This window comes from Antechinus flavipes, chromosome 2, assembly GCF_016432865.1.
Source record: "Antechinus flavipes isolate AdamAnt ecotype Samford, QLD, Australia chromosome 2, AdamAnt_v2, whole genome shotgun sequence".
NCBI lineage: Eukaryota > Metazoa > Chordata > Mammalia > Dasyuromorphia > Dasyuridae > Antechinus > Antechinus flavipes.
The window spans coordinates 135,168,948-135,196,158 of NC_067399.1; the positions used below are offsets into that span (position 1 = coordinate 135,168,948).

Here is a 27,211-nt window from a genome sequence, read left to right on the forward strand (position 1 = left end):
CTTAGCAGAATTAGGAAATTAGGAGGAAAGTGGATTAATAGGGGAAAAGATAAAGAATTCCATTTGAAACATATTGACTTTGAAATGCCTATGGGACCTCCAGATAGAGATGTTTAAAAAGCAACTAAGACTGGAAACAAGTTTGGGAAAGTGATGAGGGGATAGTATTTGTAAAAATCTGATTATTTTCTACCTAGAGATGAGAATTGAATACATACAAAATGATGAGAAAGATTGTTCTATCTCCTACATTACCAAGCTGCTCACAGGTTTAGAAAGAGCATATATCCCTAAGAAGAGATTACCATTGTACAGTGTCAATGATCTTATAATAATAGTGATAGTTCTTGTTATTCAGTTCTATCAGACTTTTTGTGACCCCATTTAGGGTTTTCTTGGCAAAGATACTGAAGTAATATTTCCTTTCCTTCTCCAGCTCATTTTACATGAGGAAACTGAGGCAAATAGGATTAAATTACTTGCCCAGGATCACCCAGCTAGTAATTGTCTGAGATGATATTTGTAATCACAAAAATGAGTCTTCCTAACTCCAGGACTAGTGTTTTATGCAGTGCACCATCTTGCTTCCCCCCAGTGATGTTAGAAAGAAATATAAAAGCTAGGAAATTGGTGCTTATCATCCAGGTTTAGTCCCTGAGTTGAAGAGGGAGTAGTCTTGGAACAAAATACTGTAAGTTGAGCAAGGAATTTCCAATCTTGCCTACAGATAGTGGTGCATATGGGCTATCTTCCAGTTAATCCATCCACTAACTATAGTACTGGCCCGATTCATAATACCTATATTAGCACCCTCCTAGAGTAGTTGAAAAGATCAGAAAAAAATATTGTCTGTGAAATGGCTTCCTAAATCTTAAAACATTGAGAGGAAGAGCCAATAGTAATACTAACTGCAAGTTGTGCCAGGACACCCACACATACTTAGCCCCCAAATTATGCATATTTTTGGTAACATTAGTGACTCATCTGAAATATATTTATCTGAAAATAAGTAGAATTCCATGTACAAGTCAACTGGGTAGATTGAATGGAAGCTATTTCAGTTTCAAAAGCCATAAGGGACCTACCTGTCTGATGAATAGGGAAGTTGACTTACTGCTTATGTAATGCCATTTAAGAGCGATCAATTTCTTCTAGTCTATGTTGTAGATTTTTAGTCACCAGCATTTAGTATACCTTTCTGTTTCCTGTCTCATCATGGAAACTGGCATTTTTTTTCATGGGTTTTTCCTTCAGCAGCATTGTCAAGACCTATTTTTCTCTCAAAGATTGATCTCTGGACCCTGACTTCTGCCTACATTAACACACAAGCTTACAAGCTTCCAACAATGATCGAGGAACTCAATTTTTCCTCCTACATTCCCAGTTCAGTAAGCCAAAATAAATGTAAGCATCTTCAATTATGACAATAAAAAAGATGAGGAAGCATTGCATTCACTAATAAATTTTGGCACCTTGCCTTGCATACAGAAACTTGGTAATATTATTATGCTTATTATCTCCCTTACCTGGAATTTTCTTCCTCCTCATCTTGGTCTTCTATGTTACTGGTTTCCTTCAAATACCAGCTAAAATTCTACTTTTCCAACATATTTTTCCCAATCCCATTTAATACTAGTGCCTTCTACTGCTGGTTATCTTTAATTTATCCTGTCCATATTTTGTTGTACATCATTGCTTACACATTATTTCCCTCCATCAGAATATAAGTTCCTTAATAGCAGGAACTAATTTTTTTCATTCTTTTTATGCCCAACCATAACTTGAACAGGAAACTTGAAAATAACTCTCAACTAACTAAACTAAATAGGATTACAAAAGGCTTCACAGAGGAGCTGGCTCCTGAGTTGAGTCTCATAGGAATACAAGATTTATGAATAGAGGAAATGAGGAGTGAGTTCAATCCAGACATGGAGGACACTTTTGGTGAATATGTAAAGACAGAGTATCAAATGGGAAAACAGATTGACTGGCATGCAGAATTTGGGAAGAGGAAGTAGCATGAAATAAGGTTGGTGATTAAGATGTGGCAACTCACTTAACAAAGAAAAAGACAAAATGGTCTTGCATCTTGTTGTTTCAACAAGGACATTAGCAGTTTGAAGGAAAGGGCACTAAGAATGGTCCTCTTTTTTAGATCATCTCTTAACTTTAACTTGGCCTCTGATACTATACATCTGAGGGATCCATGTCCAGTGAATTGAACATACCTCTGGATTAACTGAATTGGCTCCATCTTACCATTAATTGAGTAAATAAAACAAAAAGAAAAAAGTAAGCTGGCGGACCAGCTGCCATGGACTTTTACTCACACATCTCAGAGATGTGGCCTCTGTCTGAACAAAGAGACGTGGTCATCTCTGGAAACCATCTTCTTTATAACCAATAGAGGGAATGAATCTTCCTGACTGGTTCAAAATACTCTTTAGCACAGTCACAGGGCTAGATAAGATTGCACATATTCCTTAATAAGATCTCAGAGAAGGAACCTACCCATAAAGCCAAAGAGGGCTTGGCTAGCTCCATGGGTGGCACTCTTGTCCAGCAGGTCATAGACCTAATTAGCCCATAACATAACTAATGGAAGGATGACTCACAGACACTCCTTGGAGAGGGAAAGGAGTTGGCAGCTATTTTTATTGGACACCCAAAGGCAATAAGAAGCAATATTCATGGTATATTTGGTCATCTATCACAATAGTCACAAAAAGCATTTGTAAAAAGACCACCAAGAAAATAATTTAGCATATGCAATAACATTGATTATAAAACATTCAATAGAGAAATTCTATTCCATAAAATTCTTGAAATTATATCAATATAGGTTTTGTAACTGGTAAAAATGGTTAGAAATACACTGTACAGGATAAATCAGGAAGAAGGGGTGAGAAAGGCCAAAGATTTGCAGACCACAGTGCACAATGCAGCACAGAATAGGTGCTTATTAAATATTTATTGATTGATATTCATCATTAATATTTTCTTTGATTAAAAAATTAGAAAGTACTTGGCATAGCAAGTATCAAATAACATAAAAAATGAACAACTAAAAATAATCTTTGATGTGAGACTCAGTTCACAAATCTAATGTCTTGATACTAATCATCAACTTTAGTAAAAAAAAAAAAAAACTAGAAAATTAATTTTAAAAGATCAAATAAAAAAGATTAATTAAAATCAACATTAGTAAAAAGCTAAAAGATGAAAAATGAAAAATAGCATTCTAGATAAGAGAATAAAGAAAGATGTATTTTGAAATGAAAGTGATTGTCCCATTGAGACTTCAGCATAGCTAAAATGATCTCTAGAACAGAAAGGGAAAAGCCCTTTCTGAGAGCTTTCCTTTAGTAAACACTACAAGGTCTGAAGCTTTAACCTTGAATGAAGAGTCAGCAGAAACTTGCCCTAAAGGAACAGACTGCCTTTCTGCATAGGGCTCAATCTAGTTCTAGGAAGTGTAACTTGGGTGGTCATGGTAAGTAAAGGTGAAGTTCTACACTGAGAAAAACCACCTCTGAATCAGGAAAATTGTTGAACAGAAGCTGGATCTCTCCCACCAACCAGCTTCCAGTTAGTCAAGCTGAAAATAGATGCCTGTTGCTGTTTAGTCATGTCTGGATCTTCATGACCCTATTTGGAGGTTTTCTTAGCAGAGATCCTGGAGTGGTTGTGTTGAGGTTTAGAAGGAAGACCCCAAAAAGTTGGGAGTTGCAGACCAGAGTCACGAGGCATCTCAAAAGAATTTGCAGGCTTGAACTCTCTCCAAATCAAGGGGCAAAATTTATTGTAATTGTAATGCCAATTGAAGCAGGCTAAATTCCAAAAGAATTTAGTCTATGGATAAATGGTCAAAGGATATGAATAGATAATTCTCAGATGAAAAAATTGAAACTATTTCTAGCCATATGAAAAGATGCTCCAAGTCATTATTAATCTGAGAAATGCAAATTAAGACAACTCTGAGATACCACTACACATCTGTCAGATTGTCTAGAATGACAGGGAAAGATAATACGGAATGTTGGAGGGGATGTGGGAAAACAGTGACCCTAATACATTGTTGGTGGAATTGTGAACACATCCAGCCATTTTGGAGAGCGATTTGGAACTATGCTCAAAAAGTTATCAAACTGTATTTGATCCAGCAGTGTTATACCCCAAAGAGACCTTAAAGAAGGGAAAGGGACCCACATATGCAAAAATGTTTGTGGCAGCCTTCTTTGTAGTGGCCAGAAACTGGAAACTGAATGGATGCCCATCAGCTAGAGAGTGGCTGAATAAGTTATGGTATATGAATGTTATGGAATATTATTGTTCTGGAAGAAATGACCAGCAGGATGATTTCAGAAAGTCCTGGAGAGACTTACATGAAGCGATGCTGAGTGAGATGAGCAGGATCATGAGATCATTATATACTTCAACAACAACACTATATGATGATCAATTCTGATGGATGTGGCCTTCTTCAACAATGAGATGAAACAAACCAGCTCCAATAGAACAGTAATGAATTGAACCAGCTACACCTAGCAAAAGACCTTAGGGAATTGAGTGTGAACCACTACATAGCATTTCCATTCCCTCTATTTTTGTCTGCCTGCATTTTTTTATTTCCTTCACAGGTTAATTGTACACTATTTCAAAGTCCGATTCTTTTTGTACAGCAAAATAACTGTATGGAATGTATACATATATTGTATTTAACATATACTTTAACATATTTAACATATATTGGTCTACCTGCCATCTGGGGGAGGTGGGGTGGGGGGGAGTGAAGGAGGGAAAAAATTGGAACAAAAGGTTTTGCAAGTATCAATGCTGAAAAATTACCCATGCAAATATCTGGTAAATAAAAAGCTATAATAAAAAACAAACAAACAAAAGAATTTAGCAAAGAACCAGGAGCAAGAAGATAAATTTATAGGAAAAAGATAGAGAGATCTGGTGCTTCATGCCACTGATATGCTCATTTTATAGCTTAGAGGTAGAACTGAAGAGTGGTCTTGGAGGTGGAGTTGAAGAGTGGTTTGATATGCACCTCATTATTATCTTAGAAATTTTTGTTATTATTGACCAACAATTTATCTGATATCCAGCTTTATTTGTGGAACTACAATACTCTCAAGGCCAGATAGCCTTAGAGTTGCTGCTCTATGTCCCCTAGAAGCTGCATCCTATCATTGGCTATTTCTTTCTCTAACCCATTTTACAGATGAAGAAACTGAGGCAAATAGGGTTAAGTGGCTTCCCCAGGAACACCCAGCTACTAAGTGCCTGAGGTTGGATTTGAACTCCCTAAATCCAGCACACTATCTACTGGGCCAAGTAGCTGCCCTATCTGACTACAGAGTCCAGAGCAAGAGTGAAACAAAGGGGAGAGGTGTCAGACAATTCTAAAATAAGGGATTTTGCCCTGCTTGAACAAGCACAGCAGCATTTCATCCGACAAGAAAGCAACATTCCCATGAAAGAAAATACAGAAAGAGCTAACTGAGCCAGGAGTTAAAGGGGGAGAAACCGCAGCTTTCCACCAAAGAGCAAGTTTAGGGAGTCCAACAGATTGACCTATCCAGCCAAAACACCAGCCTGAGAAGAGCCTGGTGGGTGAATCATCTATCTACAGCAGTTACTTAACTACAGGTCTGGGTAGTCACTGCTCAGTGTCCAAGCAACCTGCTTACCCCAGCCTAGCTGCAGCTCAATGACATTCCTAGTCAAGCCCGGCAGCAACTGATAATGATAAGGAGCCCATTCAGCAATCTAGTGGTATATTTACGCATGTACCCAAGACAGTCTTGACTTAAAAGGATCCTGATATCTTGAGCTCTACAATGGGAGTTATATCACTGCTATCCTACTTCAAATTCATATCATTAGCATGAAAACAATCAAATGTAGTGCTTTCAAGCTAAGTATAAAGCAACTAGTTTATCAGCAAATTGAGAACACAATAACTTGCAGTTTAGAAAGTGTCTCTCAACCTCTACATCCAGGCATGTGCTGGTAAATATTTGATAACTAGCTCTCTTGGGAGGAAGTGGAAGTGGGGAATGATGCATGACATACTTATCAAGTTTAATCTACATTATCAACATTTTCTTTTCTTTTTTTTTTTTTCAACTTTTTATTGACAGAACCCATGCCAGGGTAATTTTTTACAGCATTACATTATCAACATTTTCTTCATCACTTTCTTAAATCTACAGTCAATCAACTAAATGATAAAGTAAACCTGCTTTGGGGTATTCCAGATTTCCAGATTGCTTACAGAGAAAAATTCAACAGTCAACACTAATCTGGTTCCAGCATACTCCATGTGTATATATAGTCTTTCCATGGACTAGGATTCTACTTGTACAAGAATGTGTCCTATAAGAGTTTGGAAGGTAATATTTGGGTAAAAACAAGAAGATTCCAGGGTTTCCTCTCTACTCAGAATACTTGAGCAAACATTATAAGACAAATTTGTATTAAATGCCAAGTGCTTCCTATTGTTTTAACTACTAGGGAAATACAACTTTAAATTAGGCATTATTCTGCCCCCATGAAGCTTCCAATCTAATGGAGGGATAGGATACCAACAGAAATGTAAGAAACAATGATGAAAGGAAAATAATTCTTTCTTCTGCCACGAATCTGAAGTGCTTTGGGAATATGAAGGTGACAGACTTCCAGGCTGGGCACCCATGAGGAGACAGAAACTGACAGCAGAAGGATGTTATTTCTAGAAGAGGTCTATGACATAAAGGAGAGCTGGATTTAAGTGAGGGTAGGATGGGCAAAGTCACTAAACTCACTTTAGCAGCTAATAAGATGCCTATCAGTGAACTCCTGGGCCAAGCTAGGAGCTATAGGACTAGTGTAGGTGACAAAAAGTAGCAGTGTAGTTGGGAAATGGGATAATTGACAACAAATGCCAGACCCGGGACCACAGTCTTCAGATAGAAATAATGAATTGGAACTGCAATGGGCCTGGAATCAGAATGTTCCCAAGTGGCACAATTTGCTATTTCTAAATTTTCATTGTAAGTTTTGTTTAGGGTCAAATGCTCTGATTATTTGTAATTTTCTTTCTTTCTTTTTTTTTTTTTATTATGAACTTCAAGACCCAGTGTGATGTGATAGAAAGTCAGACGTGAGGAAGACCTGAGTTCAAATCCTTTCTATTAGCTATATATAGCACAGCACAATCTCTCAGTGCCTGAGGCTTAAGGTTTCAAACTCAAAAACAAATGGAGTCATTAAAATGCCAGTCATACAATTGTTCCATTCATCTTGTATCCCTTTCCCTGTCCTAATCAAGTCTTTTCTGTCCATTAAACAAAAAGTTTCATTGATGCTAGAAGGTGGGGGTTGGAATGTCTATCCTAACCTATAAATGCAGGCGTCCATCAAAAACAAATTAGTGAAGTTTTAGGATTTGTGTTTCATTAAGATTTTTTTTTTAAAGACAATTCTTCAATGTGCATGTTTTTCAACCACTGAAGATACAGAGGTCAGACCCAAGAGCTAGAAAGGACTTAAAAATTCTATATCCGTGACAAATATAGAAAAATGTTTAGAAAGAGTGTACATGTTTAACCTATATCAGATTGCTTATTGTCTTGGGGAGAATAAAGAGAGAGGAGAAAAAATTGGAATACAAGGTTTTGCGAAGGTAAATATTGAAAACTATATTTGCATTTATTTGGAAAAATAAAATACTATTTTAAAAAGAAATCAAAGCAGTTCCTGCTGACAAGTATCATGTAATTTATAGGAATAAAATTATTCAGGCAAATAAGTGCAAAGTATAATTAAAAAAAAAAAAAAAAGAATTTCATGCCTGGGATGCTCTTGATCTTCAGAACTCTGTCTCCTGCCTTTCCTCAGTCTTCAATGTTACTACCTTTCCTCTCTTGATTACCTATAACTTACCATGTATGTAACTTTTGTTCATGGCTCCTTTTATGTTGTCCCCCCCCCCCCCATTAGAATACTCCACAGAGCTGTTTCTAGGATGATGATGGCTGCACCTCATAAATTCTTATTGACAGGCTATTCTGAGAGATAAATGAAGGGCTCAGAGTGAAGAGTCTTATTTCTGAAGATGCAGGAATTTGTTTTGCAGGGCTACACCTTCTTGTAAAATGGGGAGGGGGAATTTTCTCACTTTCTCGGTGAGAGACTAGGAAGAATAGTATGAAAAAAGGACAGATGGGTGTCTTCATCTGAAAATAGTTATTCGAAAAAAACCCTCCAGTTTTACAGACGAGGATCATTATATTTTCAATTCAATCAACATTTATCAATAAACTATGTGCCAAATACAGTGCTAAACGCTGGGGATACAAAAAGAGGAGAAAGACTATCCCTTCATCCAAGGAGCTTTCACGGCAGAATCCGAACTCGGGGCTTCGCTGTTCTCCAACTCGGCGGGGAACGCGGTCTGGAACTGGCACAGCCAGCGTGCAGCCTTTGGGGCTGGAGCTCAGAACTTGGGAAAACACCAGGAAGTAACAAACTTCTTGAACCGCTCCAGTGACGCAAAGCCAAGTCCCTCCCACCGACGGTTCAGCTCCTCCCCCTTCCCATGCCTGCATTTCTCGCCTCTCTCCGGAGCCTGCGCCCCAGAGGGGCGGGACCATTTAGCGGAAAGCACCGCCCAGCCGGTTCTCGCACGATCGCGGCCGTTTCACTTTACGGCCGCCTGGAGTGGGTGGGGCAGGGGACGTCGGCGAAGGGAGAAGATTTTAGGGTGGGGGGAGAGGAGGCTTGTTTGCAGCAGGTCGTAAGTGAGGGGCGAGGCCGCGCGACAGCCGCTGGAGGGCCACGGAGGAGGCGGGTCGGTGTTTCCCTGGCCGGGGGGGGGGGGTGGCGAAGGTGGGCTGGGCCGGTCCTGGGTGGTCGGGGCGCGGGCCCCGTGGAAGAACACTGGGTGGCCGCGTGGGGAGGGGACGGCTGAGCTGGGCGTCATGGGGCGGGCGGGGTCTCCGGGGCCGCTGTCACGGGCCGGCTCCCCGGCCCGGCCTCTCCGGGCGCGGCCGGAGCTGGGGGCCTGAGGAGAACCGTGTTGTCGTATCCCCTGCAGCGCAGCGCGGCCCGGCCCCGCCCGCCCGCCATGAGGCCACAGCAGGCGCCCGTGTCCGGCAAGGTCTTCATCCAGCGGGACTACAGCAGCGGTACCCGGTGCCAGTTCCAGACCAAGTTCCCCGCCGAGTTGGAAAACCGGGTACGGAGCCCCGAGGGAGTCGCGCCGCCCGCTGACAGCTTCCTTCCTGAGTCGAGGAAGGGGTGAAGGCATGGGGAACGACCTCTTCTCTAGGACTTGCAGATGGGGAAACTGAGGCAGAGATGGGGGGGGGAGGGGTGTCGACACACCAGAGTCCCAGGGATGAATGCTGCGGGGAAAACAGGCTGGATACTAGGGCCGCCCCAGCTGCAGCAGTAGCAATAGCAGCTTTGTAGGCGGTGTTGACTGGGTGAGAGCGGAAGGGTGCCTGCATCAAAAGTCTTACGGATTGCATTGTAGTGGGCAAAAAGTAAAAATCACCTATTGTCGGTGGTCCTGAGCTCTTTCCTAAACTGACACCCCGCTGCTCTGTTTTAATGATTAGGAAATGTCTGTGCCACATAGGTAACAGACTGGTAGAGCGGGTATATTGCACACAGGCACAATGCTATCTATAGTATAATGCTATATAGTATAACACATAGTGCTATACGCAGTTTACTACATAAAATACATATACATGTATATTAGTATAGTATTTATAGTATATATGTATAGCATATATAAATAATACATATAATGTTCTATAGTATGATACACAATGTTACATGTAGTATACTATATAAAATATTTACATATGTATTTATGATATATACGTATTCGATATATAGTGTGTTGTGTATGTATACATATATACACAATTTTACATATAGTATAATGCTATATATAGTATACACAGTCTGGATAGTATATATATAAAGTATATATGTACGTATAGTAATATATGTAGTAAAATATATATATCAAATGTATGTGTAGTATATATATACGCAAGGCTATATATAGTATACACATGTGTGTATAACATAGTAGTGTATTAAATATGTAGAGCATAGGATGTATATTACCTATATAGTACATATGTAGTGTGCATTATATGTAGTGTATTCTGCATATATATTACATATGTGGTATGTTGTATACATATAGCATATATACATAATGCTATGTATAGTATAAATACTACTATAACAATATTGATGTAGAAGCCATGGACAAAGTGTGGTTTACTGACAGAGGTTGTGTGTGTATGCACGCATGTGCACACACAGGTACGTTCATAGGCAAACTATTTCCCATGCTGAGGTTAATTAGAGGTTAAATGGGATCAGGCTTAGTTGCTTGTTTTTTGTTTTCCTCTTGACAGTTTACTCTGAGGTGTTTAGGCAGGTGGTGGGTGTGGGGTAAGGAATGTTGGTCATGGAATCAGTGGGTGTAGATGAGCCTGCACTTGAGAAATTTCCTTTCGTAGTAATATAAATCCATCATGGAATCTGTGGGGTTGTCCTACCTAATAATGAGCTATTCAGAATAGAAATAGCAAATCTACCATATCCTACGTATTCCTTTAAGGTTAGGCACTTAAGTATTCTTGTGAAAATGAAGATCAAACCACTTTATCAAGATGTTTTGTGGATTAACCCACATTTGTGAAATGCCAAGTAAATATTGAGGTTAGTTATTAATCCTGAAACTGTGAGTCAGCAAAATATCAGTCATCAGTGAAAAAAATAGTACCTCAGCTAGGCACAACTGGCATTTCTGTCACAACCTTTCCCAAAGCACCTGCTTTGAAGTCACTTCTTCTGGCCTTTTGGAGAAGCTTATTTAAGTAAATAAAAAGTTGACTATTGTCACAGGAAATTTTTAAAAATAGTATAACATATTTTAAATATTAAAATCCATATGAATTAGATGAAATTAATTAGCTTTTAAACTCCCAACAGAAGAGAATTAGAAACAATCTGATTTCCATCTTTGGATGGAACTTTACTGAAACTGCCCTTTCTGAGGTCATCATTGCCTTTTTAAGTGCCCAATCAAATGCCCTTTTCTCTGTTTTCATTGTCTTTGGCTTTTTTGCTGTTTTTATTATACTTTCCCTAAAATTCTCTCCTTGGCTTGTGCACTCTTGTGGTTCTCTTCCCCTTCACTAATCCTTCTCTGGGTCCTTGACCTTCTCTCCCTCCTAATTGAAGCTATTCCCCAATTCTGTGTCTGACTACCCTGGTCCTTTTTACTTGCTGCGTCTCTCATGACTTGTCCATTTGACTGTAGTTGATTCTCAGACCAGATCCAATCCTTGACTTTTCTTCATAGTCCAGACTCCTAGCTCTGTCTTCTGGCTGACATCACATCTGGACCCTCTGCTAACAGTTTCTCTCTCTTAGCATACCCCAAACTATATTCATCATGTTTCCCACAAACTTTTTCTTCAGAGGTTTCTTAAATGGAAAATTATGTGAGAGGAAAGTGCTGACTTTGAAATCAAATGATCTGGATTCAAATTTAGCTTTCTCGGCTTTTGGGACCCTTGATAAGTTACTTCACTTCTCTGTGCTTCGGGTCATCATCTGTAAAGTAAGTCATTTGGACTAGATGACCTCGAAGTTCCTTTTGAGCTGTGATCCTATAATTATGTCAGTGACTTCATTTAAAGCTTCCTTTCATCTAGCCTCTAGATGGGCTTAGAAGGTAGCATTGCCTCTTTATTTCTGCCAGCTGATTAACATTGTCAGTGTGGCCAGAGAATTTCATCATAGATTGTTAGTTCCTTCTTGGTGATATTATACTATGGCTGGATTCTTGTTTTTTTAGTTTTGATTTTACTCTTTCCAGATATCCATTGAGTTCATAAGGTCCCCTATTTACAAAAATCTTTTATGTTATCCCTTCTTTTCCACTTCAGTTGACCTCTCATTGCCACTTATCAATACTACCATAATAATCTTATAGTTGGCTTCCTAAACTCTTAATATTTTTCCCAAGCTATACTATGTAGTGCTGCCAGATTAATCTTAAATCACAATTCCAATTTTGTTCTTTCCCCATTTAAAACATTCAGCGAATCTTTCTTTCATGTAAAAATTTAAGTTCAAACTCAGTCTTTCAGTGTATATTTTTAACCTACTTTTCCATCTTTGTTTCCCCCTTCCATTTCATATATACTATCCTCTTGCAAAACTGGGCTATTTTCAATTTCCCAAGTATATTCATTTTCTTATACTCTCATTCTTGCTAGACTGTTCTCCACATTTGCACCTGTGGAAAATTTATTTTTTCAGTGTAATCATTTAAGCAAGATCTTTCTTGAGCCCTTGTATTTGTCCTTATCTTCCAAAATGAATGCAATCTCTCCTGAACCTTCCTATGACAATTTGTACCTTTAAATATGACAGTTTTTTTATTGTTAAGTATGTGTAGTTTTTATTATCTCTTTGTGTGAATGACTTGAGGGCACAGACTTGTTTTGCTGTAGCTTCTATCCTTGTCAGGACTACTATTCCTTGAGTGGAAACAACTTTTGGGATTGCATATTGTGTGCTTTCATTTCATATTATCAAACCTAAATATAATGGAGAGTTTCTCCTTTTTCACTGCCACTTCAGATATGACAAGACTTGTTTTCAGGTTTTAAAAACCAGATTCTTTGCCCTAGTAGCTTTCTTGCCAGATGTACACATGCAGAGTCAGACATTAATCTTCTAAGTCTCTCTGTGTAGCAGAACCTTCACTTTATAGTCTGATTACAGCAACAAAATTTACTAAATTCTCTGCTCATTCATAAAGGAAATTGATGTTTTAAAATTTTGAAATCCTTTGTATTAGTGAACACTCTAGGGAATATGTATGATATTGTATAATGTGGCATTGGGAGGGTATAAAAACATCAGCTTATACTTTAAACTGGCATTTTTGAAAGCTTTGATTGTGGGTGTGTTAAGATTAAATTTAAATTACAGGGTTAAATTTTCATTGCTTTTTTTGCTGGCATTTTGAAAGACTTCTTTTTGTTGTTGTTCCCTTACCCTAGAAATTTTGTTTATTGCTTTGCAGTAGGCACTGATTGTCCTTTATTAACAGCATAAAGTTGGCAAGCTAATAGAGAAAACTGATCATTTGTAATACTTCTATACATAGTGTGAAGAAATTCCATTTTGTAAAATATTTGCATCTTTTTAGTTTTTGACTAGAATTCTGTTGATATAAATGGATTTTCCCCAGTGTCTCTATTGTTTCGTTTTATTTGACTTTGTTGTTTTAAAAAAAAGGTTTTTTGTAATTTAGTCAAATTTTTAGACTCTAATTATAAGAGAAGTATGAAGAGAATTATTTTGTTAATTGAAGTAGGTAAACGACAAATAAAAAAAAAATTCTCTTTATCTGGTCTACTTAGTTGCCACAGTAAATTGCTTAGACTTTAGTCCTTTGCTTTTTATCATATTTTTCATCAAAAATGTAAGAATTCTAGGTTTATACATCCTGGTTCCTATTTTTCTTTCCTTTTTCAGCCTAACTTTATTCAGATTTCTGTTACCTCTTTCTTGTACATCTGATATCATCCACTCAGGTGCCAAAGTAGGACACTGATAGTTCTCTCCCAAATGTGTAAAGATAAAATAGTAAGATTGAAATTCCTAGGTGTGTTCCCTAGAGTCCTTTCTTACTGCATGTGCTATCTGCATTTGCTGCTAGTGGTCACTTTTTTTTTTTTTATCTCTATTACTACTTTTTAAAAACTTAAACTAATTGCTTAGCACTTGCTTTAAAAAAAAAAATCAGTTCATTTTCTTTCATGTCACATAGTGGCCTCCTTTTCCACAACCTGCTGTGTGTAGAATCACTTTGCTGAATGATTCTGATCATATAGGAACAAAGCATTTTGGAGATTTTGTAGCTGAGCATTTTTTAGTTCAAAGGCTCTTTTTGGCTATGTTATAACTTTGCAGACACATTTTGGAATTGGCTATATTTTCCTTATTATTGTGTGGATTTGATAGACATGATTCAGTAGGAAGTGATAATCATAGCTATCATTTATGTAACCATTCTAAGATTCTGTGATTTCCATGTCAGAGAAGACTTTATACAGGAAAGAGAGACTTCAGATGTCTTCATCTTCAAATGTTGGTAGTGCTTTAGGAAAGGTAAGATTACAGCTATCCAATAAGAAGAATGTGGTTTAATGTAGCATCTTGAATTACAGGAAACCATTGGAAGAGAAAAGAGGTAGTCAAGTTGTCAGGTGACCAAGATGAGTTTTGTAGCTGGAATCTACTGATTTAAGGAAGTTAGTGGCATTAACCTAGATATAACTAATCAAGCCATTTGAAATTCAGTCATTTTAGTCATTCCCAGATAATCCCCATTTGAGGTTTTCTTGGCAAAAATGCTGAAGTGGTTTGTCATGTCCTTCTCCAGCTCATTTTACAGATGAGGAAACTGAGGAGTGCATAGGTAACTCACCTAGGGTCACACAGTTACAAGAGTCTGAGATGGAATTTGAGCTTGGGTCTTCCTGACTCCCAGCCTAGCACTCTATCCACCTCACCACCTCATTACCCTAAAAAAAATTAGTTTGATAAAAGTGTATAGGATGGACAAGGTCTGTGTAGAGTGAGACATGAAACAGGGAGATTAGTTTGGGAGCAGTTTCAACAATCTAAACAAGAGTTAATAAGGGCTCAAACTATGCTATGGGAGAGGAGTCATATAAGAGATGCTGAAAGGTAAAAATGCCAAGATCTGACAAATGATTAGATTTGTAGATTGAGGGTAAGACCAGGGTTATAAATCTGGGAGACTAGAAGCAAAGTAGTGCCTTAAACAAAAAGAAGGAAATGAGGATTTGGGGTGGGGGGGTGGAGGAAATAATAAACTCAGTTTTGGACACATTGAGTTTAAGATGTCTTGAAGACATTCAGTTTAAAATGCCCAAAAGACAATTGGTGATGCTATCAAGGGAAAAACTGGGACTGATCATATAGATCTAGGGGTCATCTGCACAGAGATTCTAGATGGAAGTATATAAGGTTACCAAGAGAATATGGAAAAGAGAATCCAGGTCTGAATTTTAGAGGGGCTGACGTGAAGGAAGAATGCACAAAGGCTTAAAAAAGTCAACTGTGTGAAATTGAATTTCATGGTTTTATAGTGAATCTTCTTTTTATATTGTTCTGTGGAAAATTTTCCCTTTTTGTATTTAAGTTCAAAATGAATAAAAATGGGGGGGGGGGGGGGGGGAGGAACCAACAACAACAAAGAAGACTGAAGACTTGTAAGACGGGTAGAAGGTAAAATAGGAGAAAGGACCATCATGAAAACCCAAGGGGAAAAAAAAGTATTAAGGAAGAGAGTGTCAGATGCAAGAGGAGATCAAGAAGGATTAGGACTGAATACAGACTAACACATTTGATAGTGAAGAGGTCTTTGATAATTTTGTGAAGAGGATCTGCCATTGAATGAGGTCAAATAGGGTCAGAAACCAGATTATAAAAGGTTAAGGAATGAAAGAGGAATTAAGCAGTAACTCCTTTATCAATGTATTTGAGAAAAGGAAGCGATATCCATATTTGTAATAAGTAAATATGTATTTGACTAAGTTTTAGTCATTGAAATATAGACCAGATTGGCAGATGAATTGTCTGTTACGAGCAGGGAACAGTGAAGGATTGAAAATAATTCTGAAATAGTATGCATGGAAGACAGATAAGGAGAGCCTAAGAATCTCACGAATTGGGATCAGGAAAAACAATTGGAAGGTTTCAGAGGTAAGAATTATACCAGTATTGTTTAGTTAATCTACATGTTCAGTGTCAAATGTTATACACTGAGATATTCTAAACGAAATACACTAGTAGACAAAAGGAAAGCCATGGATCTATATTCTCATTAACGTGTTTGTAGATTAAGTCACCTAGAAATTAGGGTTTAAAAAAAAAAAAAAGAAGAAGGTAACATTGAATTTTACAAATGTTTAATGTCAGTGGGAGAGGTGGAGCTAATTGTTTAATTTTCATTAATAGTTATGACTAGCCAGCAAATAATAATTTCTTCAAATTTGAAGTAGAATATTATACATTGGTGATTACACATTTCTTAAAAACATGTCTTTTTCATTTCTGTTTTTCCTATAGATTGACCGGCAGCAGTTTGAAGAAACAGTTCGTACTCTAAATAACCTTTATGCTGAAGCAGAAAAACTTGGGGGCCAGTCTTACCTTGAAGGCTGTTTAGCCTGTTTGACAGCATATACTATCTTTTTGTGCATGGAAACACATTATGAGAAGGTAAAGTTGTGTGGGAGTGTGAAAAACACTTTTACCTTTGCCTTCTTGCCTTCGTTAAAATCTTTCTTTTGTACCTCTTTGTAAGTGTAGTAGTAACCCTAGGTTGTTAAAAACTTATCTGTGGAGCACATGTTCTGGAGGATTCTTTTATGCTAAAAAGTTTTCAAGTGTGTGCCTAACAATGGAATGTCATTTAAGGATTGGTCTAAGTTTAGAGAGGCTGGTTACCAAGTGACAAATTTCTGCCTTGAGTTTACCCTCTAGGCAAAAGAGTTTATTTTAAAATATCAAGATAATTAGATATAGGCAATATACTCACTTCCCAAATTCTGTATATTTTTGACCTAAGAACTTGTTTTATTTATTAACAGAAAAATCATGGTCTTTCATCCTTATATCACATGGTATCAAAAAATATTAAATGCTTTTGGATATAGCATCTTCTTTTCTGATCATGTATTGTATGGTGTTTCCATATTCCTTTTAGTAAATGACAGGTCATTGAATGTATTTATAGATAATTTTGTTGAAGATTGGTTTTTAAAATCTGATAATGTAATATTTCTAAATTGAAGTAAAAGCACATTACCACAAAATTTCTTATTCATGTTTAATGGTGTATATAAATAAGGTTTTTTTACCTTTCAGACTTGATGACAAACTTTTTCAGATTGTAATAGGTTCCTTTTATTATTTATCTGGGTTTCTGATGAATATATGCAAACCTTGGACTAACATCAACAATAAATATTATTGTTATTTGAGAATGAAAGACATTTAGCTTAATATGTTATAAATTGTAGTTTTAAAAGATGGTATTAGTGATGCTAGTAGATTTTAATAAAAAAATTCATAAAATTTTCTGCTCCTTTGCAATTTATCTTAGTAGATTTGAACCTCTCTCTTAAATTTTAGAAATAATCTTTAAGTTGAAATGTTGATGCAGGGTCGAAGCACTTCACAGAAAAGCATTACAGATTTTAATTTGTTTTTGTTTTGTTTTACAAGGCGATTGGGGTTAAATGACTTTCCTAGGGTCATATGACAGGGAGTGTTAAGTGAGACCAGATTTAAACTCAGGTACTCCTGAATCAGGGCCAGTGTTCTTTCCACTTCACCTTCTAGCTGCCCTGTAGATTTTAATGTGAAATTTTAGAAGGTAGTTTTGGTATTAGACACAAAGGAAATTTTGATCTTGTAGATATTTTTCTTCTTAGGCTTCTATTGGTAGTATTTATGGTTCTCCTTAATCAAGTGTCTGTGCTTCTGTTATTTGGTGTAGTAAATAAATTTGATTCATAAACCAAACTAAGACACAGCTACATGTAGGGAAAAGGATGTGGGTAATTAACTAAAGAAAAGAAAGAAACTCAATTAATTACAATTTCATTGAGTGACTTTTTTTTTGAATTTTTTATAAATATACATTTATTATTATATTTAGAAAAGTAAAGAATAAAACTTATCCCTTAGAATTATGTAATTTATTCATAATAACAAGGTAATAGATCACTTTAGTTTTGAGTATTTTTCAATCAAAAATGCTGTTGGTTTTTCCTATACATTTAACTAGAAGTGTCTTTCTGCACAATATTATTTTAAAATAAAGGAAAAATAAGGGCCTTATTGTCATTTCTTTGATGCTATCCCATTGTTTTTAGGGAACAGGAAGAAAGCCAATAGAAAGCTATACTGTGGGCTATCAACTCATAAAATATAAAGAAGTTATCTACTTCTGTGGCGTATCCAAAAAAATTGAAAAATAGAAAGGCAAGAATTTTTGTTACTTAAAAAAAAAAGGCTGAATCTCAGGAGAGAGGGAGGTTGGGAGACACATTGTATTTCATTTGGCTAAACCTATGTTCTTTTTTCTTGGTCTTGCTCCAGTTTAGTATTCTTAGGGAGAAGTTAGCCAATAATAAAGTTTAATTATAGTTAAGAATGTTTTATCTTTGTGCACATTGTACAAATTGTGGCTGTTTTGAAAGTTTGAGGAAGGGGATAGTTTTTGTTGGATGCTGTGATTTGGCTAAAAAAGTTTTTTTTAAACACCTTGTTTGCTATAGTATGACTTCTATAAAATAATAGGATTTTAAATCTCATGGACACAATTGTCTTCTTTCTGACCTGCTGTCCAAGTTTGCATTGTTGCTATTAAAATTTAAATTAAAACCTTACCCCACAAAAGTTGAATTTGATAGAACAAAATGGAGTGTTATTTCTCTGGTAGTAATCTCTTACTCAAGAAAAGAGGGAGGGATACTTTTCTTAAGGCATCCTTTCTTTGAAATCAGTCATGCAGACATTTTCTGAGAGAGTATCTTTGAGTTCTAATGGATTGGGGTGAGGGGATACTGAATCTCCAATTTCCATTTCTGGCGGCTGAACCAAGAGGGAAATTGGAGAGTTTGAGAGACTTGAGCTAGCCATCTTTATGGCTTCCTTCCTTCCATTCATTATTTGAGGATGATTGACAGGTAGTGATAGAGAGATAGGGGTTAAGACTTTTTGCTTCTTAAAAATTAACTGAACTTAAACTTTCCTTGAAATTGAAAGTAGGAAAATGTTCTGTTACTGAAGGTAAATTTGTGTTCTAGGAAGAAATGAAAGCTCCCTTTCTCTAAGGAGCCTACCACAAATTCAGTGGCTTAGTGCAGTAGATCTCCTTTCCAAGCCATAAGCTACTCTCTTAAGAACATTTAAGTGCTTATCATCTTTAAAAAAACAAACTAATTAATAATAGTGTAGAATATTGAAATATAACCTATTTTATAATCACATATCTAGATTGCCATCTTCAATATACTGGTTACTTTTGCCCACCATATTACTAATCCAAATTTTAAAAATGTTTCCAGTATTTTCACAAAATTTTTGTCCCTTTTTTCCCTAGTGTTTTTAATCTCTAAACAATAGTGTTAATTTAAAGAAGTGTGTAAAAATTGGAGCCTCATATTTAAGAGCTTTACAAATAGGGCCAGAAGAGGAATTGCTAAAACTGTCGCTAGTTGGAAATAATCTTTATAATTTTTCATTTCTAGTTGATAATTCAGCATTTCAGATTCTTATGATTTCATTGGTCTGGGCAGCTGCAGATGGCATCTGCTTCAAGTTTTCTCTTTCACAGGAACTTTGCATCACCTGGTACCATACATTTGATATGGTGGACCTCTCAGTTCAGTTAAGCTGATCCTCAGACACAACAGTCATTAGTGGATCCATACCTAAAGATTTCCATTTTGGTAGGAATTACTGGAGTAATTGTTTCACTTTATTAGCATAGCCATTAAAGATCTAGGATCATCTAATTCCCTGCATATTCTAATAGCCTTAAATTTCTTTCTTGTTTCTCAGACTCAGTCCTTTATTGAATCTGAAGAATTAACAATTAGTAGAATTTACCTTGCATTCTACCTGATTATTGCCTCCATTTTCCTTGAGTTATATAAACTTCAATATTCTGTTTATTAATTTATTAGTTCACTTGTATAGTCAGTCAAGGACTAACATCACGCTTAATGGTGTTGAAAGTGATCATAGTATCAGAAATTTCGTTGCTGGAAAACCATCAGGAAATTAAAGGTCATGTGTATTACAAAGAAAATAGTCTTGCTAGTTCTGAAATAACTTTTATCTTTGTTACAGTCATTACTTACGATAATTGTCCTATGCTATAGTCAGATAGATAGCTAAAATTAGCTTAAAGAGAAGCTAAGAACTGCCCTTAATAATGGAAGATATGTTAACATAACTATTCATTGAAAGTCATTCATATTCCTTAAGAAAAAAATAGGAAAAATTTTCTCTATATTTAGTCCATTTCATTGTATATTAAGCATCTCCTGTGTAGTTGCACAGTGCTAAGCATATATTCTTAGGATATAAGGGTGAAAAATGTCTCTGCCCTGTGGAATCTAAAGCCTAGAATATGTGGGGAATTTATTAGAATTCAAACTCAAAATAGGTATCAGGATGTAGCCCCAAAACGAAAACCAGTACTATTCTAATCTGTATTTTAAAAAATCATAGTATGCAGAATAAAAAATAATCATGTATTCCCACTTACTGTCACCTGATTATATCATGTCTTGAGTATTATGTTCCCTTCTAGGTATGTCCTTCATAATCTGTCTTGACTTCAGTTATATTCATGTCAGAGGAGGTTGGCTGAGAAAGTGAAGGGACTTGAGGTCATTGCCATACAAAGATCAGTTGGAGGAGATGAAAAATTTTAGCCTGAATAATAGAAGATTGCAGAGGATATAGGATAGCTGTCACATAGTGACATAGTGACTCCTCAGAATATGAAAAAGATTCTTTTTTCTTCTGCATCGTCCTGGGAGACAAAACAAATAGCAATAATTAGAAATTATAGTGAGTCAAGTTTTGCTTCAATGTAAGGAAAAACAACAGAGTTGTCTAAGGGAATGGAATGGGAGAGATTGAATTTCCCCCATTGGATGTTTGCAAATGGTGACTGAATGACCAATGTTTGTTAGTATCCTATAAGATTTTATTCATTAAGTATTGGCTGATCCAGTCTGCCATTAGGATTTTTTCCAGCTGTGAAATTTTGTGATTATTATCAAATGCTGCAAAAAAGTATCTGTCACATACTGTGTGAGGACTGGGGATTGGATTTATTGATCATTAGTGACCTCAGGATACTGATCCAGTGAAGCAAGGGGGAAAAAAAAGGCCAGATTGCAAAGATTTATATAGTGAGTGTGCCATGAGGAAGTAGAAGGAACAAGTATGTATTTTTCTTTCTGGAAGTTATCAGTTCCTTCAGTGCTTGCCTTCTATTGGTTATCTTCAATTTGTCCTATACATAGCTTGTTTATACATAGTTCTTTATATCTTTTGTTCCCTGTTAGACTCTGAGATCCTTGAAAACAGAAACTGCTTTATTTGTATTCTTAGTGCTGCATTACAAAAGTGCCTGGCATATAGTAGGTGCTTAATAAATATGTTTTGACTGACCTACTATTACCTGCATAAAAACCATTTATCAAAACTGTAGCAAACCATAGGAACTTCTGTATACTCTCCTTTAAAACTAGGTTTATACAGCCAGTTGATAACTTAAAAGAACTGTCACTAAAGTCTAAAAGATTGGGTGTTTCTTTCTGACAGGTTCTGAAGAAAATCACCAAATATATTCAGGAACAGAATGAGAAGATTTATGCTCCACAAGGCCTCCTTCTGACAGACCCAATTGAGAGAGGACTTCGTGTTGTATCTTTTTTGTTAGAGATAAGAAAATTAAAGTGACAATATTGGTATAGGCGGGAGATAAATTAACATTGTTTTTACCAACTGTCCTAGAAAATTTTTGTGTATGATACTTGTATTTTTTCTACCAACTATTTTCTTTGATATCTTCTTTTGTGTTTTGTAAACTGTTAGTATTCTTAATACCATCTTTCTTGGTGGTTTTGTGGGCATCTTGTAGTAATATTAGTTTTGATATGAGTAATGCTCTTCAGCTGCAGAGATCTGAACCAAAAGCCCTTTTGAAATGGATAAACTCAGTGTGTGGTGGAACTTGTCATCCAAATGAATTACAGTTCTTCCATAGGTTCATCTGACTGTTGCTTAAATCAGTTACAGCTGCCAGATGTTTGATTTCATTACCCTTGACATATTGTGCATATTTTCAAAAGCTATAAACTTTGAAAAGAAATGGGTGAATTGGGTAAATAAAATTATTAAACTTAACTTGATAATTAAATTATTGAATTAATAAATAAATGGAATTTCAGATTATACATCCCAGTCCTACCAGTACCAAGTTAGCAATTATATTGCAATTGATAATTTTATAGTTGCTTGGAACATGGAAAGAATTTTCCCATGGTCACGTAGCCCTTATGTCAAAGGTAGGACTTGAATACCTGCTACTAGCTAGCATTTATATAGCACATAAAAGTTTGCTAATCACTTTGTAAATATTATCTCATTTTATCCTCACAACTCTAGGAGGTAGACGGTATTAATGGGTCCAGATGAGAAAATTAAGGCAGACAAAGGTTAAGAGACTTGCTTAGACTCAGACAACAAGTGTCTGAAATTCCATTTGAACTCATACCTTCCTAATTCCAAGCAAGTCCAGCTTTGTCCAGTGTACCATTCAGCTGCCTCTGTCCATTATGTTCCCTCTTTCTTTGGAGGAAAATAAAAAATCCAACCCTGTTTTGTTAACCATGTTAAAGACATTTGATTACACTCAAAAGTGTGTGTGTGGATGGGGGATGGGGTGGGAGGAAGACCCATATTCTTGTATGTATTGCGGGGTTTTTTCCCATAAGTATAAAATTATGATATTGAACAGATATTATATAAAAATAAAATGAATGAGAAGAAATGAACCAGAATTTCTTCTGATAAAATAATACATGTGAAACTACTTGAATGGCAATTAATCAGTGAGAATTTTTTCTTTTAAGTTAAGTAAAAATTATCTCAAAGAACACTTATTAAATGAATTTTAAAGACAAAATATAGCAGGGGATATAGAGCTGGTACATTTAAAAAAAATTTAGCAATAGTAATGATACAATAGTGAATTAAAATCATCTTTTTCTTCATTTAGTATCTAGTGGTATATTTTCTTAACAGCTATACTATATAGATTGAAATTACCATTTATGAAGACAGAGGCATGAGCAGTGGAAGATAAACCATGGAGTCTAAGGTAAATAACAAATTAGAGTTCCATTTTTAAGTATTTTCCATACATTCAGAATATGTAGAATTTTTCTTCTTACTCAATAAACATTTCCACTGTATAGAATATAAAACTTTTTGAAATCTTGTAGGGGAGGTGGTGGATAGTTAATGTGTATAGTTAAATAGTGTTGTCTTTAAATGATTAATCCTGTTAGTATAATATGTAAAATCTGGCTTAATCAACGTTTAATTTGGTTAGATAGAAATCTAAATCTAATTTTGTCTATATTGTGTCAGATTATTTTTATATATTAGACTAGCCTCCTCACATGACTGCTCAGGCCCTGCCATCAATCAGTTCACATAGAAATGTGAGTACCAGTACTTAAATTAAACAAACATTTGTTAAGGTCTTATTATATGCAGGGCATTTGGGATATAAAGAAAATTTATCCTAAGGGCTTTGGGATATGTGTATGTTGGAAGGAACATACACTTTTTTTTTTTTAATTAGTGTTTATGTTTAGAGAAATCACTTGACCTGGTCAGGGAGCAATGCATTGACATAGAGAGGAAGGCAGAGTAGATAAAGAGTTCACATCTTGATTTTGCCACATGTTAGGTGGCCATAACCCAGAGCAAGGATCCAAACTTCTCTGTGCCCAAGGCACCTCTTAAACCATTGTGGAGAAGGTCCTAACTTGCCTTGGGAAAGAGAGTCAAGTTGCAGAGTTAGTCCCCGGCCCAGTCTGTGCAGCTGACATATCACTGTCTGCCTTCCATACATATCATATATATCAATGGATAAATGCTACAAAACAATCTATAGACCTGTTATGTTGTGGTTTTGCTAGTGTTCTTTTTTTAAGTTCTCTGAAACACTGAAACTGCTCCAGCTGACCACTATGCAACAGTACCATCCTCGAAGCAGGAGGTATTGGTATGCCCTCATTTTTGGCAGTTTCTCCAAGTTGTATCAGATCTTTTAGGAGGTTGAAGTCTCATGTCTCCTGGAGATCCACCCTTGAGGACTTTCTCAACTAATTTCTGCTATAAACTAGTGTCTTGCACAGTGGCAGAAGGTAGCAAAGACAGACAACTTTTTCCAGATGTGGGAGGGACCACATAAAAAGCAGAAACTTAAAAATGAGGACCTTTCCTCTCCTTTGCTTTCGGATCTTTCTAGCACTTTTGAAGAACAAAGCTGTTAGTGGCTTCTGTCCAGGTTATATGCAATTCTTGACAGTTAACTTTGCTATTCTTAAAGACTTGTCATCTTGTCATCTGAATTTTCCCTAAAACCCAAAGATGTAAATAATAATGCCCGTGCCCTAAGTTTGCTTCTTATAAAAAAGACTTAAATAACAAGAGCATTTTGGAATTTGTAGTTTTGTTTGTCTATATGGGTTCTGATTTGCAATTTTCTTAACTGATATTTCTAAAAGTGAGCAATCAGAAACCTTATGTGTGGCTTTTGTTACTGCCATTGGAATAAGTTTATCAATTGCAGCTGCGTTGACTTGGCACAATTCATTTGTCATGACTCATTTTGCAGCTATTATTGCTAAACAGAATGTTTTTCTGAGGTAGTGGGGTTTTGAGCAATTATACACAAGAGGCTAATCTATCAGTGTTCAAACAACTGTGAAATTTTTGAAATGGGAAAGATTTACATTAGGAACTTCTGGATAGTTTCATGAATTGCAAATGTTTTTGTTCAGCACAATTGTGTTTTTAGAGTTGTATGTTCATCAGGAACAGAACCCAGTAAGGGCTAGGGGCTTGTCAAACAGCTGTATGAATGTGTGTGAGGGCATGTGAAAGTGCACTTAATGTTTCACCAATCTCTACACACACACTTCCCCAAACTCTACACCTCAAATCTGCAAGTTGTCTGGAGATTGAAGTTAATTTATATTTTAATGAAGTAATAAACAAAAGGAAGATGACCTTCATGAAAAGAACTTTTAGTACAATAGCATTTTGTCACTTTTCAGTTTATTTTTTTTTAACTTTCTGTAAAGCATTATGGAAAACATTTTGCAAATGTGCCAATGCTCTCTTTACCCTTCCCAGCCCTATGAAGTACCTAATGTTATATTGGTCAGGCTTCTTTTGTGAAAAACAGTGGTGATGTGCTCAATGTCACAATAAAGTAATGACTTTTAAAATTTGAATTTACAGTACTTAAAATTTAAATTCATAGTCATTGTTCTAGATGAAATAAAAACTCTTGCAAATCCAGAAAACCCATCAGGTAGAACTCAATAATCTCATGTCGTTGATTCAGGAGAGAGTAATAAAAGCACACTTTAGTATTTCTAACTTTCTAAGACTTTATATTTGTTCCTTTTTCAGAGTCTGTCTCAGAATGGGACTCTCTTCTGTCCACTGGCCAACTGCAGAGTGTCCCCTACCTCCTCTCCAAGCATCATTCCTTTGTATCTGCTGCCAGAGCCATGGTGCCATTCTACTCCAAGGACTAACTTTCTAAAATTCCGCTCCTGGAGTGACATCTAGTCACTCAGCATCCACTTTGTGTCTTTAAACTGTGTAGGACTATGTAATCTTTGTAGTTATTTCTGAGAAACTATAATGAAGCATTTCACTTTTTTAATTCAAAACAGTTTAATGAGCTGTGTAAATCAGCCCAATCCAAAATCCATTTCTCATCTGCCACCAGGACGATTGGTTCTGCTCAGTATTTATGCTGTCATCTCTACCAGGTGGTTGTTTTTTTTTTTTTTTAATTTCAGCAAGTTATAGCCAGGTTTGGTTTCATTTCCCCTGAATTGAAGAATGTTTTTTTCTTCTGGGCATGATTTTTGATGAGGGGTAAACTATGCCTGTGGCCTGCTGACACATCTCCTAGACCTCAAGAAACTCACAGGATTACCAGAAGATCTGTTTCTACTGTTAGTTTCTCATACTGAAGCTCATTGGAAAGATAATGTATAATGCTATTTGTTTTTAATGTAGCACTTAATACTAAGTGAACCAGTATTTTATGTGATTTCCAGTTACCTTGATTCTCCTTGGAGAATTTTATATCATTACTGCATTGCCATGAACATTGGGAGGATGTAGTATGTGTTGCTTGTTTTATTAAAACTATGTAAGCACAATAAAGTGGATGCTAAACCATCAGACCTATAGACATCCTTGCTCTGTCCCTTAATGTGTAATAAGCAAGTGTAATGAACATTTTCCTTATGGCTTTATTATAAATATAACTTATGAGGAAAATAATTTGGTAGGAATAATACTGTATGTGCTCATTTTTAACTATTTCCATTGGCAGAATTTATGAATCATAAGCCTTTCTAGAATTCAGTATTCAGGATGCACATAGGTCTTTTAATTAGTTCAGGTAAAATAATATGAATGTTTTCTGAGTAAAACTCCCAAAAATCCAAGTCATTATTTTTGTTTTTCTCTTACCTACATTTTTCATGACAGTGTTTTCCAAGACTTTAAAATTAAGTTTATCATTATGGTTTGAGAGCATTGTTCTTTGGAAAGAGCTAAGGGATTTACTAGAAAAGAATTAAAGAATTAAAGTTCTACTTCCAGTGATATTGTAGGTGCTAATACTGGATCTAATCTTCCAGATTTAATTTCTGTTATGGATTTGTTAGTCATTCTCCTAAATCCCAGAGGCTTGTTTAATATTTTAATTGTATAAAACCTTTTTTGTTTTTCTATAGCCTGTAACAGTATGTCTGTCTGCCTTTCACACTCATTGCAATAACTTTGCCCAACTACTAATGCATTAGTAAAACTTTTCTTAAATAAATTGTCTCTGTTATGTTTGCTTGGTGGTTTGATGTTAAACCTCATTTGATAAAGTTGTATATCTTCCAGCTGTTTTTCACATATTCTGTGACTCCTGAGTTTCCTATTTTCATTTTTAAAAATAGTAGTTCCTTAAATTTATTTAGCACTTTGTACTTTTCAGAGTTCTTTCATATATGGTGGTATATCAAAGCTTTCCATCAGCCAAAAAATGCTGGCAATGAAAGAACATCTTAATAAGTGGTTGCTTTCATTAGTGGTGAGCAAGTGAGTGATATCTTGTAATATTTGATAGCCCCTGCTTTGATAGGTAGGTAGTCAATATTATGTGCATTAATCCTTTTTTTCCCTTAAAGAACCTTATCACCCCAAGTTTTAAGCTTCC

The 27,211-nt window shown here is 36.1% G+C and overlaps 1 protein-coding gene across 2 annotated transcripts; it reads left to right on the top strand.

The window, feature by feature from the left end:
• Positions 1 to 8,730: 8,730 nt before the first annotated feature.
• GOLGA7 (golgin A7) lies at positions 8,731 to 26,827 on the top strand. Of its 2 annotated transcripts, XR_007950340.1 has the most exons (7): positions 8,731 to 8,842; positions 9,089 to 9,229; positions 16,207 to 16,359; positions 21,496 to 21,597; positions 22,994 to 23,056; positions 23,329 to 23,402; positions 25,390 to 26,827. XR_007950340.1 is itself a non-coding variant. In XM_051975576.1 (6 exons), exons 2-5 carry the CDS (start codon positions 9,119 to 9,121, stop codon positions 23,039 to 23,041), a joined length of 414 nt encoding a protein of 137 aa, XP_051831536.1. In that variant the 5' UTR covers positions 8,731 to 8,842; positions 9,089 to 9,118; the 3' UTR covers positions 23,042 to 23,056; positions 25,390 to 26,827. The 2 variants fall into 2 exon arrangements, 1 of the variants encoding a protein (XP_051831536.1); XM_051975576.1 differs by lacking the exon at positions 23,329 to 23,402.
• The last annotated feature ends 384 nt before the right edge of the window (positions 26,828 to 27,211 follow it).

Excerpts from the sequence above, each read along its gene's own strand:
- GOLGA7 (XM_051975576.1), top strand. The coding sequence starts at position 9,119 with ATGAGGCCACAGCAGGCGCCCGTGTCCGGCAAGGTCTTCATCCAGCGG. Across the intron at positions 16,360-21,495 it reads TGGAAACACATTATGAGAAG|GTTCTGAAGAAAATCACCAA; the intron begins GTAAAGTTGTGT and ends TCTTTCTGACAG. Across the intron at positions 21,598-22,993 it reads TTGAGAGAGGACTTCGTGTT|ATTGAAATTACCATTTATGA; the intron begins GTATCTTTTTTG and ends TATACTATATAG.